The 16,702-nt window shown below is 39.6% G+C and overlaps 1 protein-coding gene and 2 pseudogenes across 2 annotated transcripts; all 3 read right to left on the reverse strand.

Annotated features, from left to right (window-relative positions):
• Nucleotides 1-370: 370 nt before the first annotated feature.
• Nucleotides 371-2,906, reverse strand: LOC131300273 (probable CoA ligase CCL5; annotated as a pseudogene).
• Nucleotides 2,907-3,863: 957 nt separating this feature from the next.
• Nucleotides 3,864-6,894, reverse strand: LOC131299819 (probable CoA ligase CCL5; annotated as a pseudogene).
• Nucleotides 6,895-8,802: 1,908 nt separating this feature from the next.
• On the reverse strand, nucleotides 8,803-13,919 carry LOC131300278 (NAC domain-containing protein 78-like). Of its 2 annotated transcripts, XM_058326031.1 has the most exons (7): nucleotides 13,575-13,914; nucleotides 12,391-12,668; nucleotides 11,919-12,107; nucleotides 10,587-10,859; nucleotides 10,281-10,514; nucleotides 10,079-10,190; nucleotides 8,803-9,612 (listed from the first exon to the last, which is right to left on the reverse strand). In XM_058326031.1, the coding sequence occupies exons 1-7, from the start codon at nucleotides 13,747-13,749 to the stop codon at nucleotides 9,227-9,229; spliced, it is 1,647 nt and encodes a 548-aa protein (XP_058182014.1). In that variant the 5' UTR covers nucleotides 13,750-13,914; the 3' UTR covers nucleotides 8,803-9,226. The 2 variants fall into 2 exon arrangements, with proteins under 2 accessions (XP_058182014.1, XP_058182013.1); XM_058326030.1 differs by having other exon boundaries at nucleotides 10,281-10,859; nucleotides 13,575-13,919.
• Nucleotides 13,920-16,702: the final 2,783 nt, after the last annotated feature.

Below are 16,702 nucleotides of genomic sequence, written 5' to 3' on the forward strand. Positions count from 1 at the left end.
AATTCTATATCCAATATGTCCTTGTTCAAAACTAAAGCACTAGTAAGGTATTAGCCTAGGAATTGGAGGAATTCCCTTCCCAGTTTCCTCAAAAGGCCATAGGAGGAGAATTAAGGCCATATTTCAATTTAAGATTTGAGTAAAAGGGGAAAAGAATGCATAAAAAGGTCAAGGAATCTACCCATTTTTAGCTGTTAGATCCGTTAACTTTTCTATCTCTCTTTTTCCTTAACCAAACCCTTTTGATCCAAGTAAAACTTACATTTCCCACCCGGGGAATTCAGAAAGCACTAGAGAATTGCACCACAGTTCTCATTCTTCTTTAGACCGGGAATTGGATAGTCACTTCTACTTATTTAAGCATTTGACATACAGTACTGAATCATCTCGGTTATTCATTCTTCAACTTCGCTGCAAATGGTTTTCAGATTACAAAAGAGGGTGCTCAAATTCACTTGTTGGGATACGTATCTCCTTCGATATCTAGACATATGAGTACTTAGATAGGGAGAAATACTCCAATAAATAGAAAATGAAGAACTATTACAACTTGGAGATGACTTGATGTTGGCTTAGGGAGACTAGCGCCTTCCGCAAGATTTTTCCGGCAGCTGATCTAGGGATGGTGCTGATGAAGCTTGCTCTTCTTACTTTCTTGTATGGAGCGACCTGAAAATTGCAACATGACAATCTTAAGACCAATGCAGATAGTGACATTGATATCATTTTGAGTTGTCTCAAATTCAACTTGTACCATGATTATAATGTGTTTGCGTCCTATGCGACCAAAATATTGACGAATAGAGCGGCTTATTGCTAGGTCAAAACCATTGTTCGTATTGGATGTTATTTCCCCCACGGTTGGTTGGTTATTCCCATCTGTAAAAGTTACTTGGGGATTCCAGGGTTTTGTGTGAGCGACAGATGTTACAGAGTTGTTCGTTTCTTTCATAGTGAATTTTCTGATTCGATCTTCACTGCCCATGGACATTGGCTTGAATTCGATTCTCCAAGCCAAGTAAAATCCATTTGTGGACAGGCATGGAGTGAATGGAGGAAGAAGGGGCTAAGACATACCTGGCTGGCAACAAATTGGATGACTTGGTCTTCAGTAAGTTCAGAACCGGCTGCTTTCACCACATATGCCTTCGGTATCTGTCCTGTTTCTTCATCTTCAACTCTGCACATTATCTCGTGCTGTTGTATACTAGAAAAGCGCGCGCGTGCGCGCACGCACACACACTCATAGATAGAGAAAGGGTGGCATACGGTATAACTGCAGAGTCAAGAATCTGGGGATGGCTCAATAGAATGGCTTCCAATTCTGCTGGTGCTACCTGCATTCACATCATCATGTAAATGTTTCACAACCCATACAACATACAAGTATAGTATATAGTATCATTATATGTTATCAACATTACGTATAAGCATGTATTTGTAATTAGACCTGATACCCATTGTGCTTGATGAGCTCCTTTATCCGATCCACTATATAAACAAACCCATCTTGATCAAAATAGCAAAGATCTCCGGTCCTCAGCCACCCATCTGGATCAATGGTCGCAGCTGTTGCCTCCTCATTTCCCAAGTACCCTTTCATTACCACCTGGCCCTTCAGCCACAGCTCTCCCTCCCCACCTGGCGGCATTGCCAACCCCGATTCGATATCCACCACCTTCGCACTAATGCTTGGAAGCAACCTCCCAGACGAACCCAAACGAGCTCTAGCCTCTTTTTCGGAAACAAAGAAAGTAACCCCACCGCACTCAGTTAGTCCATAACCTTGCCTCAACTCCACAAATGGAAACGTTTCTCTGAACCCAGCAGCCACCTCTTTGCTCAGTGGTGCTGCCCCTGACAAAACCCTCCTTAGCGACGACAAGTTGTAGCTGTCGGTGTTGGCCTTCACTAGCCCTAGTATCACTGGCGGAACGGCTGGAATGTTATGGACTTGGTGATTTTGAATCGCTTCTAGCATGAATGGGAGGTTGAACCTAGGCATCAAAACTGTCGTTACACCGAAACAAAACAACCCCTAGGCCAAAGAAGGCGAGCCCATAGATATGGAACATTGGTGTGAAGCACAAGTACACATCATTTTGGGATGAACTTACGTCCACCGACCATTGGACGAGTTTGAGGATTGATATGAAATTTGCATGGGTTAGTAGCACTCCTTTGCTAGTCCCAGTGGTCCCTGAGGAATATAGGATCACCGCAGTGTCTAGTTGGTCAATCCTCGGGTTAGGCAACTCCATGGGGTCGCAGCCGTGGATCAATTCTTCGACGGAAAGTTTGTTGTCGTCATGGGACGGACGAGAAGTGAGGAGCATGCGAACTCCAGTGGGGATCAACTTGTGTACCTCTTCTGGTGATGCGATACCAAGTTTCGCGCCTGAGTCACATATTTGCTTGGCAAGTTCTGACTCAGTGTTTAGCGGGTTTGCAGTGGTTAGGATTGCACCGATGGAGAGTACGGCGAGACAAATGGTTGGGTAGAGAAGGGAGTTGGGGGAGACGACAAACACCACGTCGCCCTTGCGAACTCCCAGCGCATGGTAGAGTCCGGTGGCGAGTGAGTTGATCGAATGGTGAAGTTGCATGTAAGTGACTCGGCGGTTCGTGGCAGAGTCTATGAGAGCAACTCGTGACTCAGCTTCTTTTGGGTGTGGAAGTTGCAATAGCACGAATGTGGCCGTGTCAAGGTCGGCCCAGTTTGGTATCTTTTGATGTTCACCAAATTGATCCAGTGAGTGGTAAATACCCGTTTTCGAATCGAATCTGCTCCTTCCATCATACGGAGATAGATCACTTTTGTATCTGTCTTCGACGGTGGCAATCCTCCCCACTCTCGACATTGATGAAAAAATTGACAAAAAGTTCGAATGTTCTTTAACTATGAATTGTGTTAACGTTAAAGTGGGAGATGATTAAGGTTGTTTCATGGTTATAAATAGTATGTCAAAAGGTGTCATTATCGGCATCTTTTAGCTCACTTGTCAATTGTCATGCTCCTTCACAATGTTATTTCATATGCACCCACAACAAACAAAAACAACTTTAAATATACACCTTTACATCTCCTGCCCAATATTTTATTACATGTTTGATGTAGCCCAAGCCCCAAACAAGCAAGAAAAAGCTGTTAGATTCTATTGGCTTTCCTTTTTCCTTACCCAAACCCTTGTGAGTTTTGATCCAAGTACAACCTACATTTCCTACAGGGGGGAATTCAGGAAGCACTAGAGAATTGCACTATATATTCTCATTATTTTTTAGACTAGGAATTGAATAGTCATTTCTACTTAAGAAAGTATTTGACATACATTGAATCATCTCTTAATCCAATTTGCCTTGGTATTTCATTCTTGATCTTTGTTTCAAATGGCTTTCAGATAGGTGCTCAAATCCACTCATTGGGATACGTCTCTCCTTTAGCATATAGAGAGACATATGATTTTATGTGTAGGGAGAAAAACTCCAAGAAATACAAGGAGTAGAAAATTTTGGAACTGTTACAACTTGGAGATCACTTGGGCTCCGTTCAGTTGTCGGGAAAGTTGTGTGGGAAATTGATTCCCAGAAAAAGTGAAGTGAGGTAAAGTAAAAGAAAAAGAAAATTATTTTCCTGTGAGTGTTCATTTGACAAAAGAATTTTGCAAGAATAATTAAGGTTTAGTTGTTCATTAGTCAGGAAAAAGAAACTTTTGGGAAAATTTTGTGAGTTCACTCATTTTCCTTTTCCCGCGACGCAAAATCCTGTGTTTTTTGCAGGATCACTTTTGCAGGAAAGTAATTCCTGCAGGAAAACTTAAAAACATGTTTCTCACTACTTTCTTGCCAACTGAACACTACAAAAATCATGGGAAAGTTGATTTTCCCATCTTTTCCTGTACTTTCTTGGCAACTGAACGGGGTTGGCTTAGGGAAACTAGCTCCTTCTGCAAGATTTTTCCAGCAGCTGGGATGGCACTGATGAAGCTTACACTTCGTACCTTCTTGTATGTGGCCACCTGAAAATCACAACATGACAATCTTGAAACATTTGCATACAGAGATATCGAGATTTTGACTCGTCTCGAATGTAACTTGTATAGTGATTATAATCCATCTGTGTCGTACACGACTAGAATACTGACAAATATAGAGGTCAAAACCATTGTTCTTATGTTGTGTTTTCCCCCCTCGGTTGTTTGGTTATTCCAACAGATACAAGGTACTTAGGGACTCGGGTTTTATGTGAGCTACAGCTGCTACTGACTTGTTCTTTTCTTTCATAGTGAATTTTATCTCTTGATCTTTGCCGCCCATGGACTTAGGCTTGAATTCGATTCTCCAAACCAAGTATCCTGTTATAGACAGATGGTGTTTTGATGATTCCATTGATGGAGGAAGAAGGGGCTAAAGACATACCTGGCTGGAAACGAATTGGATGACTTGGTCTTCAGTAAGTTCAGAACCAGCTGCTCTCACCACATATGCCTTTGGTATCTGTCCTGTTTACTCATCTTTAACTCTGCATATTAGCTTCTGCTGTTATATACTGTATCGAAAACACACACACGTTTGTATATATAGAGAGAGAGAGAGAGAGGGTAAGCCGTGTGGCATACGTTATAACTGCAGAGTCTAGAATCTGGGGATGACTCAAAAGAATGGCTTCCAATTCTGCTGGTGCTACCTATATTCACATCATCATGTACATGTTTCGCAACCTATCAACATACGAGTATGCGACTATATACTGTCATCATATGTTATCAACATCACTTATAAGCATGTGTTTGTAACTGTACCTGATACCCTTTGTGCTTGATGAGCTCCTTTATCCGATCCACGATATAAATGAACCCATCTTGATCAAAATAGCAAAGATCTCCGGTCCTCAGCCACCCATTTGGATCAATCGTTGCAGCTGTTGCCTCCTCATTTCCCAAGTACCCTTTCAACACCACCTGACTCTTTAGCCACAGCTCTCCCTCCCCCAGGCGACATCTCCAACCCCGATTCGATATCCACCACCTTTGCACTAACGCTCGGCAGCAACCTCCCAGACCAACCAGAACGAGCTCTAGCCTCTTTTTCGGAAACAAAGAAAGTAGCCGCACTGCAACTCTCAGTTAGTCCATAACCTGGCCTCAACTCCACGAATGGAAACTTCTCTCTGAACCCATCTGTCACCTCTTTGCTCAGTGGTGCCTCCCGACCCAAACCTCCTCAGCGACGACAAATCATAGCTATCAATGTTGGCCTTCACTAAGCCTAGTATCACTGGGGGAACAGCCTGAACGTAATTGACTCGGTGAGTTTGAATCGCTTCAAGCATGAGTCGGAAGTCAAACCTAGGCATCAGGACTGTCGTTACGCTTGAACAAACAACCCCAGGCCGAAGAAGGCAAGCCCGTAGATATGGAACATTGTTATGAAGCACAAGAACACGTCATTTTGGGATGAAGTTACATCCACTGACCATTTTAGGAGTTTCATGATAGATATGAAATTTGCATGGGTTAGTAACACTCCTTTGCTAGTCCCAGTGGTCCCCGAGGAATACAGGATCGCCGCAGTGTCTGATTGATCGATGCCGGGATTAGGCAAATCCTTGGGATCATGGCCGGAGATGAATTCTTCAATGGAAAGTTCAATTCGTTGTGTTCATGGGACGGACAAGAAGTGAGGATCGTGGGAACTCCGGTGGCGATCAACTTGTGGATCTCTTTTGGTGACGCGATACCAAGTTTCGCGCCCGAGTCACGGATTTGCTTGGCGAGTTCTGACTCAGTGTTTAGCGGGTTTGCGGTGGTTAAGATTGTTCCAAGGGAGAGGACAGCGAGACAAATGGTTGGGTAGAGGAGGGAGTTGGGGGAGACAGCAAACACCACGTCACCCTTGCGGGCTCCCAGCGTGTGGTAGAGTCCAGTGGCCAGCGAGTCGATCGAGTGGCGGTGTTGCTCGTAAGTGACTCGGCGGTTCGTGGCCGAGTCTATGAGAGCAACTCGTGACTCGGCTTCTTTCGGGTGCGGAAATTGTGACGAATGTGGCCGTGTCGGTCGGCCGACTCGACCCGTGTTGGTATGTTTCCACATTCACCGAATTGAACCAGTGAGTGGTAAATGCCCGTTACCGAATTGAATCCTCTCCTCCGATCATACGACGATAGATCACTTCTGGGTTTGTCTTCGACGGTGGCGATCCACCCCTTTCGACATTGCTAAAAAAAAAAAAAAAAATGACAGAAAAATTGTACTCCTAATGTTTTTTTAGCAATGAATTGTGTTTATGCCAAAGTGTGATACGATTAAGGTTTGTTTCATGGCAATAATTAAATAGTGTGTTCAAAGGTTGGATTATCGGCATCGTATAGTCCGTCGAGTGACGACATTTTTTGTGCGACAAAATATCAAATATCTGGATTTTCTTTTTTATTTTTTGTCTGATCTATTTTGTAAAGACCCCGTACAATTATCAATAGGGGTTTCAGAATTTAGCTCAGCGGTGACAGAAAATATATGCAAGTATTTAATTAGACAAAACTATGTCAAGACAATAAAAAATCTTACCTAACAATATGCTTCATCTATTTATAATGCGCCAACCATCTTTTAAACTATTTTTTGAATAACAAGCAGAATAATTTTTTATATGTGGTATCTTGGTGGTCTATATTTCAAGACCATCTCCTTGATTCTTTGTTTTGTTTTGGTTCTGAGTTTATTTTATGATATTGAATTATAATATCTACTTTTATCCTCAAAATTTTAAGTAAACTTTCATACATATTCACTTGATATTAGCGATCCAGTGCCAACAAAACCGAAGACTCTTAAATTTAGGACTCAGCTTCTATCTAATCTGGGTTTCGATTATAGGAACCAGCCGCATCTCAGCCATCTTTCTCAGAAATCAATGGTTTAAGTTTGTAAAAGATGCGTAACGATACTTTTTTTAAGCTGAAATTTTTTTATACGCTTTGCCGCTAGAGCCGCCCTCCGATTGCCGGCGATGACAAGGGGACTCTTGAGCAAAGATTCATTTTTCAAGTCTTTATGCTAGGAGTATTAGATAGCACTTGTTACCTGTATGAACTTGCAAGCTAGTGCAGTTGGTTGGGACTTGGTTAGATTTAAAGAAGGGTTAAGAGTTCAACTCTTGTCCACCATTAACTCTCTAAGATATATTGTGTGAATTTCTTGATTTACAAGATAGCAATTATAAATCGAGTTTCAACTCTATTGTCGTATTGTGTGGTAATTTGTTGGATACACCTTAGGAAGTTTGTGAGATCTTTTTTATCTCTTTGTAAATCCATTTGTAGTCATTTGAAAAGGAATTCGAGTTACCTCACTGCACAGTGCTGCGCACCTCCGAGCCGTCAGATCGTACATCCAACGGCTCGGAGATGTGCAGCATGATGCTATGCCCACCACTGTACAGCACCATCCCCAAACCTCTGTTGATAACGTGCCCCTACTTTGGGGGAAACACACAAATTGCTTGTGTCTCATTTTGCTTGTGTTTGCGCATTTTACTTCTTGTATAAAGTATATAAACAAGTGTATCTTTTCTCGAAAATTCCAGGCTGTTTGTCAAGATAGTTACTCCATTCGTCCCTCAAAAGACCTTCATTTTCACCTTTTGCACTTTTAAAGAATCATCTATGTTTTCTAATTGGAAAATTCTAAAAATAATAGTAGATGTGTGAATGTGTATTAAAGGGTGTAAAAAATAAACAGAAATACATATTTTTATTGTCTTTTAGTGGCTTATCGTCAGCTCAGTAGGCTGACAATAGTAAGACCATTTCTAATTTAGTAACATTACCATGATTTAGAGACTTTATTCAATAAAATCGAGTGAGATACGTAGTATATATTAAACATGATCTATATTGCATGTAAAATTATTCCAAATATAAAAAATAAAAAATAAAAAAAAGGTAGATAATTTTATGCAATATATGTGATAAGTAGAAATGAAAATTCTTTATGGGGGGATTAAGGGAGCATATACTCCACGCTAACTGTTACTCCCTCCGTCCCTAAATAAGTGTCCGACGCGCAAATCTAGGTCTTCAAAAAGATGCATTTGTTTCATTAAAAAAATCAAATTTTTTTCACAAATCAATAGATAGCAATGAGTTCTATTAGATTGTGAAAAAAAATTAATTTTTCAATGAAAAACATGCATATTTTGTAAAGCCTAGTTTTGCGCGCCGGACACTTATTTAGGGACGGAGGGAGTACTAGATAAGTACATAGAGCCGGATCAAAAAAAAAATGTACATAGAGTAAGAAATCAAAGCCCCCAAGAGGACCACCTTAGACACCTCCAATAATAGTGTAAAAACCAAAGCCCCCAACTGTTTTTTGCACAACATATAAGCGGACCTTTAGGTCCCCAAAATGTCAAAGCAGATTTTGTAAGTACGCTATATCTTTGAGCAAGGAATCAAGGCTGAAGTCCCAAAAAAAACACCACCCCGCAAGGCTTTCAACCAGAACCCTACCCTCTGTACTACCATTCAGATTTAGAACAAAGTGAATAAGGCACAACCCTACACTTACAGATTTACCAAACCAAACTAAGCCTTTTACCAAACCAAACTAAGCCTTGTTTCTCATACAATTAGTGTCGGCTGCATGAATTCTACTTCGCCATTCCATTCTCAAAAGGGGTAGGAGTTCAATTCCGACACGTAAAGAGAGTAACTTTTTTTTTTTTTCTCAACACCTGAATGTTGAAATTGGCACTGCAGACGAGGAAAACAAGTATATACACCACTGCATCTCAAATAAAAACTAAAAGAACAACTCTTGTATTTATATAGATAAGACAATAAACCAATAAATCCGCAACAGATAAATCAAAGCTGTGTACATATATCTATAACCAGTTGAAAGGTCAAAAAGTTTCAACCCAGAATTCTGACAAACAGCCAGCAACTACAGAATGAAAGCAGTTTACCATCACTCCTGAAACACCAAAAATTAAATGCTACTAAAACTATTTATTAAATAATTCTTGGGCAATATTGGTGGATACGGACTTCTATACTCCGATCCACCATCTTTTGTCAGGATGTTGTTTATTATAGTTTTCGAGGTAACGAAAAATTATAAATAATAAACAACCTCCTAGCAAAATATGGCGGATCAGAGTATAAGAGTAAATATCCACCAAATAGCCCAAGATTTTTTAACCCACAAACTGGTAAGCCTCCCTATCAAGCAGCATTGCCGGTGTAGAAGTAGGTCCCAATTCTGCAACTCACTGATAGGATCAGAACCCAGACAAAAAACATGTACAACCAGCACCGCGGCACCCCTGTCCCAGCCTTGGTAGGATTCGGATCATCTGGTGACAGGCCAAAAGAAAGGACGATATTGACATCGGAATTCTTCCCAAACGACCAGTATGCCCTGTTGCCATTAGCGGTCATGTTGCTTATTTGGATCATACCAGCTGTAATCTGGGTTGGACTAGAAGAATGAGCTGAAGAACTCAACAGAAGAGCTGCTTCTTTCGTTGGGAACTCTGAAGCAAATGCAGGAGGAGCAGGGATGCTGCCTAACTTGCGGTTCACTTGCTTGGTTAATGGATGCAGATTACCTGCATGAATGGACGATATGGTGAGTACCACTACATAACTATAACCCCTATGAGATTGAAATAATTGAAAACCAACTGAATACAAAAGTTAAGAGTCATACCATTGAACCAATCACAAGATAATGATACAATACCGAAATGCTACTTGGTTAGGTAGCATTTCGGTTTAATACTAGTCACCGTACAATACTTAAAACAACTTTTCTGAACTTAATTTAGAAACTCCTTTTTCAAGAAATATAATGTTCCCCACAGTTCTGAGGTACGACACCATTACTCAACATCACTAACTTAAACTTTATGTAACTTCGGGTTAATGATTTGATACAATTGGAAGGTACTCAAAAATCTAGGTGAATAGAGACTAGAAAAGATGTAGACAAAAATTATGTGCAAATGCCAAGGGAAAAGAATCTAAAGTCGGAAATTGTCATGTGTCAAACTAGAACAGAGTTTTTCTCTTTACCGGATCCAAGCTTTTCGAGCTCCTGCTCTGACGACAATGCAGCATCATTTTCAAGTCCTTGCCACAGCTGTTGGCTTCCCATACTCTCTTGTTGGGCTCCTCCATTAAGATGCTGACATAAAAGAGTAAATAAACTCAAGTTTAGACAGTTAACATCACAGCCAAAAGGGACAATTTTGGCAAGAATGAAGTTTTAGATTACCTCCTGGGTGAGGCATGATTGATCGGAAAAGGGGTTCTCACTTCCCATCATGTCCAAAGTATCAAAGGGCATGTACTGTGAGTTGCCATTTTCTGCATCGTAGAAAGTAAGGTACTCTTCAACCATGTCCAAATAAGAAGGATCCCCCAAAATGGTGTTTGAAAGGTCACCAGTTTCCAGATATTCCCCTTTATCCAATTGATTGTTGGTAACATCAAAAAACGGTTCATCAAGCAAGAAATCTGGATCCACAGCATTCAAGTAATCTGGATCCATAGCATTCAAGTAATCTGGATCCACAGCATTCAAGTAATCTGGATCCACAGCATTCGCACCATTGCTTGATTCACCAACATATTCTTGTTTTACTGGAACTGCATCCACGTAATTTTGCCCTGGGAAATCGAGTAACTTCTTGTCCTCAGGCTGGTCTGGAGCATAGTAACTTTCACCCATAGACAACAAAAGCTTTTGAGCATCGTCGATGAAATCCAGCGGGTCCGGGACATTGGTGCTGCTATCCCCATAGTAGAAGAAAGGAACGGGAACATTTCCTGATGGAATGTCTGTACCAAGAATCTGAGAGAGAGAGAGAGAGAGAGAGAGAGAGAGAGAGAGAGAGAGAGAGAGAGAGAGAGATTTTATAAACCATGGAGAATCATACTAGGAACTGTAACAAGTAACAACAACAAAGATAAAGAATGCACACTCTTGTCCAGCAAAGATACCTACGTATTTATCTATAAAGAAACAAAACTTCTCTCTCCCTATATTGTCCATGGATATATCACCAATATCGAAAAAATTAACTGAAAGCAGTGATTCGTTACATCAGACAAAGGCATTCCAAAAAGGTAAACAAAAAGAATATTCACAAGCTTCCTCTTTTTTCGACGTTGCAACAACATTTTTAACCAGATAATTGCAACTTTGAATTCACAGTTTGAAGTTCTTATGATACAAAGTTTTTCCTATTCCCAAACTAGCTGTCAACCTACAACTTCTGAACATAGAAATTCTACAGCTATTCTACTGCAACGGTGCAAGTCGTGTGATGCTACAAATATTCTTTCCTTTATCTTAGAAATTTTCTGCAATTGTCAAATAGCAACGAGACTCGTCGGAACGATCATGACTAACTGAAGAAGTTAAAGACCATCTGAAAGCCACAGCACAATGACACCATGAACATGATAGAACTACCTTTCTAAAACTAAGACAATCTAGTGACATGTAAAAGCTTCACAACATTGCTATGACTTCCACTTTTAATTAGTGAGACTTTCAAACTATCTTCTTAATATTAGCACAATTTAATTGCATGTAAGGACTACCATACGAATTATCAAATAGGGCAAAAGACAAATATTCTGCACCCTTAATGGGACACAAATGAGTATCCGCCCAAGCGATATCGGTATCCAATTTACAGCTCTCTTTTGAAAGTCTACATGCTTCATACCGCACTTTATCATTGCTAGCCAACACCTTGGGAAAATCATAATTCCAATGCTTTGGTTGAACCTTATCCAAATAGTTTTAAAAAAAAAACAAAAAACTTTGGTTGAATGCAAAGTGAACAAGAGTGAAGATGGGCAGAGAGGAGAGGGTATATATACTCTCAAATATGTCACAAACCTGCTCAATATCATTTGCATCGAGAAAGGAATCATCATCAGCTGCCTCTTTTCCCCTAGCCTCCTCACCAGGGACCACAACTAAGGCATCATTCTCCCACTCCTCCTCAACAAATGGTGCCCCATACTGCTCCCCATTCTTTGGCCCTGAACCACTCTTCTGAAATATTCTGCATAACACAAATGCATCCTTCCCGACCAAAAATAAAAACAAAACAAAGAAACACCGATATGTTAGATCCCAAAACCAAGATCTCACAACAATGTGTTCTCTTCCTTCTTTACAATAACTATGGCTAATTTTGATTACCATATCTTTTATCAAACAATCACATAAACAAAATGAACTATGCCAACAATTTCATTTCTCTTTGCAATTAGAGTTGAAACCATGATTAAATGGCAGATACAATTTATTCCATTTTAAAAAAATGGAAAATTTATCTCTGTGGACAAACACATACAATTCTCACCTGAAAAATCCCAGATTTCTCCAGCGTCTCATCAACAAGTCGGTACTCGTGCATTACCCAATTAGTCCTATCGCCTCGTGGAGCCCGGCCGTTGTGATAAACGAGAGTTTTCTTCATTCCAACCGTCCGCGTCCTATGGAGGACTGCTCGGTCCTTCCCCGTTGTCTTCCAGTAACCTCTTTCTGTAGCCCTATTTGTTCTCGACCCATTCCCGTACTTCTTATCTAGTACACTGAAAAAGTACCACTCCAAGTCCCTGGTCTTCAGCCTTGACTTACCTAAAACCCCCAAATCCACCAATTCAATCATCACCAAATACAAAAACATTGTAACACATTTGTACTTCTTCTACATTGATTAAGTACCCCTCCCAGTCCCTGCTCTTCAGCCACTACTTACATAAAACCCGGAAATTCACCATTTCAACCCTTAAAAAAACCTACATAAACACGCACAAACACATTTACGCATCTACTACATTGATCTAAGTACCACTCCAAAGTCCCTGCTCTCCAGCCTCAGTTTACCAAAAAACCCCAGGGCCAGCCCTAACTTTTGAGGGGCCCGAGGCAAACCTAAAAAAATGGAGACCTTCACACATTTCACGAGCAAAATAACACAACGGCAAGTCAAATTGAAAAAGCAAAACGACTTGTATTCAAAAAGATAAAAGTTCCGAAATCATGCATCATTACAAATACTCGGAACAATCACTCTTTTCACACTTTTAACAATTTAAGCAACGCTCACAGTCATATAAGCTCCTTCCGTTCCTTTATAGCAACATTTATCAGCGTGTTTTCTTTTTAAATTAAATTGTAGACATCTACATTTATGAATAATACACAATTTCTTTTTTTTAACTATAACTTAAGTGTCCGGGCAAGCTTACGCACACCTCTACCAATCGTGGGCCCAATTCCACTGCCCAATTGAGGGGAATGGAGCTCTTTATGAATACTAAACAATTTCCCACTCTGCTTGCTCACCTTTGCTTAGGGCCGGTACAGTAAAACCCCAAAATTCAACATGTTAACGCTTGAGAAACTAAACAAATATGCACAAATAAGCCCCATAATCCGACAAAGAATTCCGTCGAATGAAGAACAACTTTACAGATACGGTCAAACATACAATATACATATGCGCACACACGTATAGAGAGAGATAGAGGGGGGGAAGACCTGGAAGGTCCCACGGCTCGGTCTTGTAGACGTCGACGTCGGATATGGCGTCGAAGCGGAAGGGCTTTCCACAGACCTTGCGCTTAAGGTAGTAACTCACCAGTTCTTCATCGGTCGGGTGGAACCGAAACCCCGGAGCGAGCGAACCCGACGTTTCCGATCGATCCAACTCCATTTACGATCCACACAGGGGTGTAAGAATTGAAGAAATTTTGTGAAAAGAGAGGGAGAGCGAGAATTTCTAGAGAGAGAATTTTTAGAGAGAGAGAAGAGAAATAGTCTAGGGTTTTAGTGGACCTGTTAGAACAAAGGGAATGCCATTGGCCTGACAAAAAACCAGTCGTTGAAGCTTTGAGGACTATTATACGGGTATTTATACTGAGATGTTTCCGGGAAGGAAGGGTGGGGGATGTGCGGATTACCCGCGGGTGAATTTAATTCGTCACCGAGTACAGGTGGCGGGACCACAAGTCGTGGGGTGGGGTCCGGTCGAGTTGTTCTATCCGGCCCAAACACTCACAAAGCATGTGGAACCCATACATGGCGGGACTAGGACTTGTGGGATGGGGTCTACTGATAGGGGAATGTGCGATATTTGATGGAAATGTTCATACAAGTCACAAGGCTGCCCAGTTGACGGTTTTGAGCGGTTCGATTAAGTTTTAAAATTGAACCGCTATATCTGTAACCGTTTGTGAGTGTTGTCCGGTTTCCGTTTGTTTGTTGAGATTTAAGTGGTTCATATTATAAATTGTCCATACTATCCAAATCGAACCAAACCCGATCTTCCAAAATTCATATGTTAGGATCAGTATTCATCCATATCTCGGGTGGATTTGCAGGCGGTTTGGTTTAGGCGATTTAAATAGTTCGGTTGACCCATTGAGCACCCCTCCACAATGTAGTAAGTTTGTCTAGTAATCAGAAAGGATATAAGCATAAATATCCGTTTACATACAGCAGGTACATATTATTTTGGGGCCCGTTTTGAATTTTTAGAAAAATGATCGGAATTGCTCATTTTGTTCAAAATGTTTATGTTTTGGATTCCTATAAAAAAACGAGATAAATCGAATATCGGTAAATGCGTTCACGAAACATCCAACTTTGTCTCATAATTCAAACTTGAACTCTGCAGCAAAGTTAGATGTTCCGTAAATGCTCTTACTCGATATCCAATGTAGCTCATTTTTTACAATTGGCATAAACAAAATATTTTGAACAAAACGAGCGGTTCCGATTATTATTTTTAAACCCAAAATAGGTCTCAAATCAATCTGTATGTACGTGCTTATCTGTACCAATAGTAGATAAATCTTGTGTGGAAATAATAACAGTTGTGGACTGTGACGGTTAAGAGTGCTACTACTTGGCCCAACTAGGGTGGGTTACGTCAGCTTTGATCTGGGTTGGGGCTGTGACGCATGTGCTTCCGTCAAAAATCCAAGAAAATGAGTTGGAAATTATAAGTTTTTTATTTCTTTATTATTTTTTCTCTTTCACTTTCTTAGTGGATTATTTTAAGGTTTTCTTAATTATCTTTGATAAAATAAAAACGGCACGACCATTTCCTCAGTCAGTCAGTCACCTTTCTTTTCAGGAGATAACGAAAATAAAAGTCGCCTTTCTTTCTTTCTTTTAAAAAAATTGGTACATAATTCTTCATTTTTTCTGAAATATTTTTATTCCGTTTATTCAATTTTTAGTGTTTTCAAATATACTTGTCAACTTTTATTTTTGGCTGAATAATTATGTTGTACTACTCCTTGATTTTTGTTGACTCATTTTGTACTACAATGGATAACGTTATTAAAAATGTACGTCTAGTGTGGGACCCATAATATGTTCGAGAAGGCCAAAAAAAGTGAAAAAACATTAATTTGAGGTAATTGTTTGGTATTGGATTAATATCGTGAGTTTCACGAAAGTGTTAAACTGAAGTCATTTACGTTCTATCGTAAATGTTGTGGACCTATCTTTCAAAAAGAACTTTGATTCTATAAAAGCAAATTGACAAAAATCAATGTTGGATATTGTACTAAATGTAACGCGTCTAAGAATAAATAAATAACGGAAAGAAATCCAAATTTCTAAGTGTTAGGATACGAACCTTTGAAAAAGTGGCATTATGTAGTGGGTCTCACCTGTACGAAGTTAATTTTTTTTGTCGATTATCGAATAAGTGTTGTGGGTCTCTCATCATTAAATATAGCGTGACTCAAAAGAAAGACGAAGGCTAAAAATGAAGATATTGAAAAACAATTCAAATTTATACGCGGGAGCAGACAAATCTTTGAAATTTCAAAAACAACTTTGATTCTATAAAGAAAATCAACAAAAATTAATGTTGGATATTGTACTGAATGTAACGCGTCTAAGAATAAATAAATAACGGAAAGAAATCCAATTTTCTAAGTATAAGTAAACGAGCCTTTGAAATAATGGCATTACGTAGTGGGTCTCACTTGTACGAAATTAATTTTTTTTGTCGATTATCGAATAAGTGTTGTGGATGTCTCTTAAATATAGCGTTCAAATTTCTACGCGAGAGCAAATAAATCTTTGAAAGACCTGTACTACATATAGGTCTCACCTGTATGAAGTTAATTTTTTTTGTCGATTATCGAAAAAGTATTGTGGGTCTCTCATCATTAAATATAGCGTGCCCCAAAAGAAAGACGAAGGCTAAAAATTAAAATACTGAAAAACAATTCAAATTTATATGCGGGAGCAGACAAATCTTTGAAATTTCAAAAACAACTTTGATTCTATAAAGAAAATCAACAAAAATCAATGTTGGATATTGTACTAAATGTAACGCGTCTAAGAATGAATAAATAACGGAAAGAAATCCAAAATTCTAAGTGTAAGAGCATCCACATTGTGATAATCAAATGGGTTTGGATAATCAAACTTAACAACAATGTTCAAAAAACACCCCACATTGTAATAAGGAAAGTTACAAGTCTTTGAGTAAATAACCAAATTTCATCCATTCCATAACCAAACTTAACAACTTTTACCAATAACCAAAACTCAATAACCAAACTTAATAACTCAAAAATAATAACTCAAAAACACCCCACATTGGAATTGTCTCATCGAAACGAATAATTTGGTGTGGTCGG

The sequence above is a fragment of the Rhododendron vialii genome, chromosome 9a, assembly GCF_030253575.1.
Source record: "Rhododendron vialii isolate Sample 1 chromosome 9a, ASM3025357v1".
NCBI lineage: Eukaryota > Viridiplantae > Streptophyta > Magnoliopsida > Ericales > Ericaceae > Rhododendron > Rhododendron vialii.

Coding starts and splice junctions, on each gene's coding strand:
- LOC131300278 (XM_058326030.1), bottom strand. CDS start 13,749: ATGGAGTTGGATCGATCGGAAACGTCGGGTTCGCTCGCTCCGGGGTTT. Junction 12,669..13,574: donor CGAGCCGTGGGACCTTCCAG/GTCTTCCCCCCC, acceptor TGGGGGTTTTAG/GTAAGTCAAGGCTGAAGACC. Junction 12,108..12,390: donor AGAAATCTGGGATTTTTCAG/GTGAGAATTGTA, acceptor TTGGTCGGGAAG/GATGCATTTGTGTTATGCAG.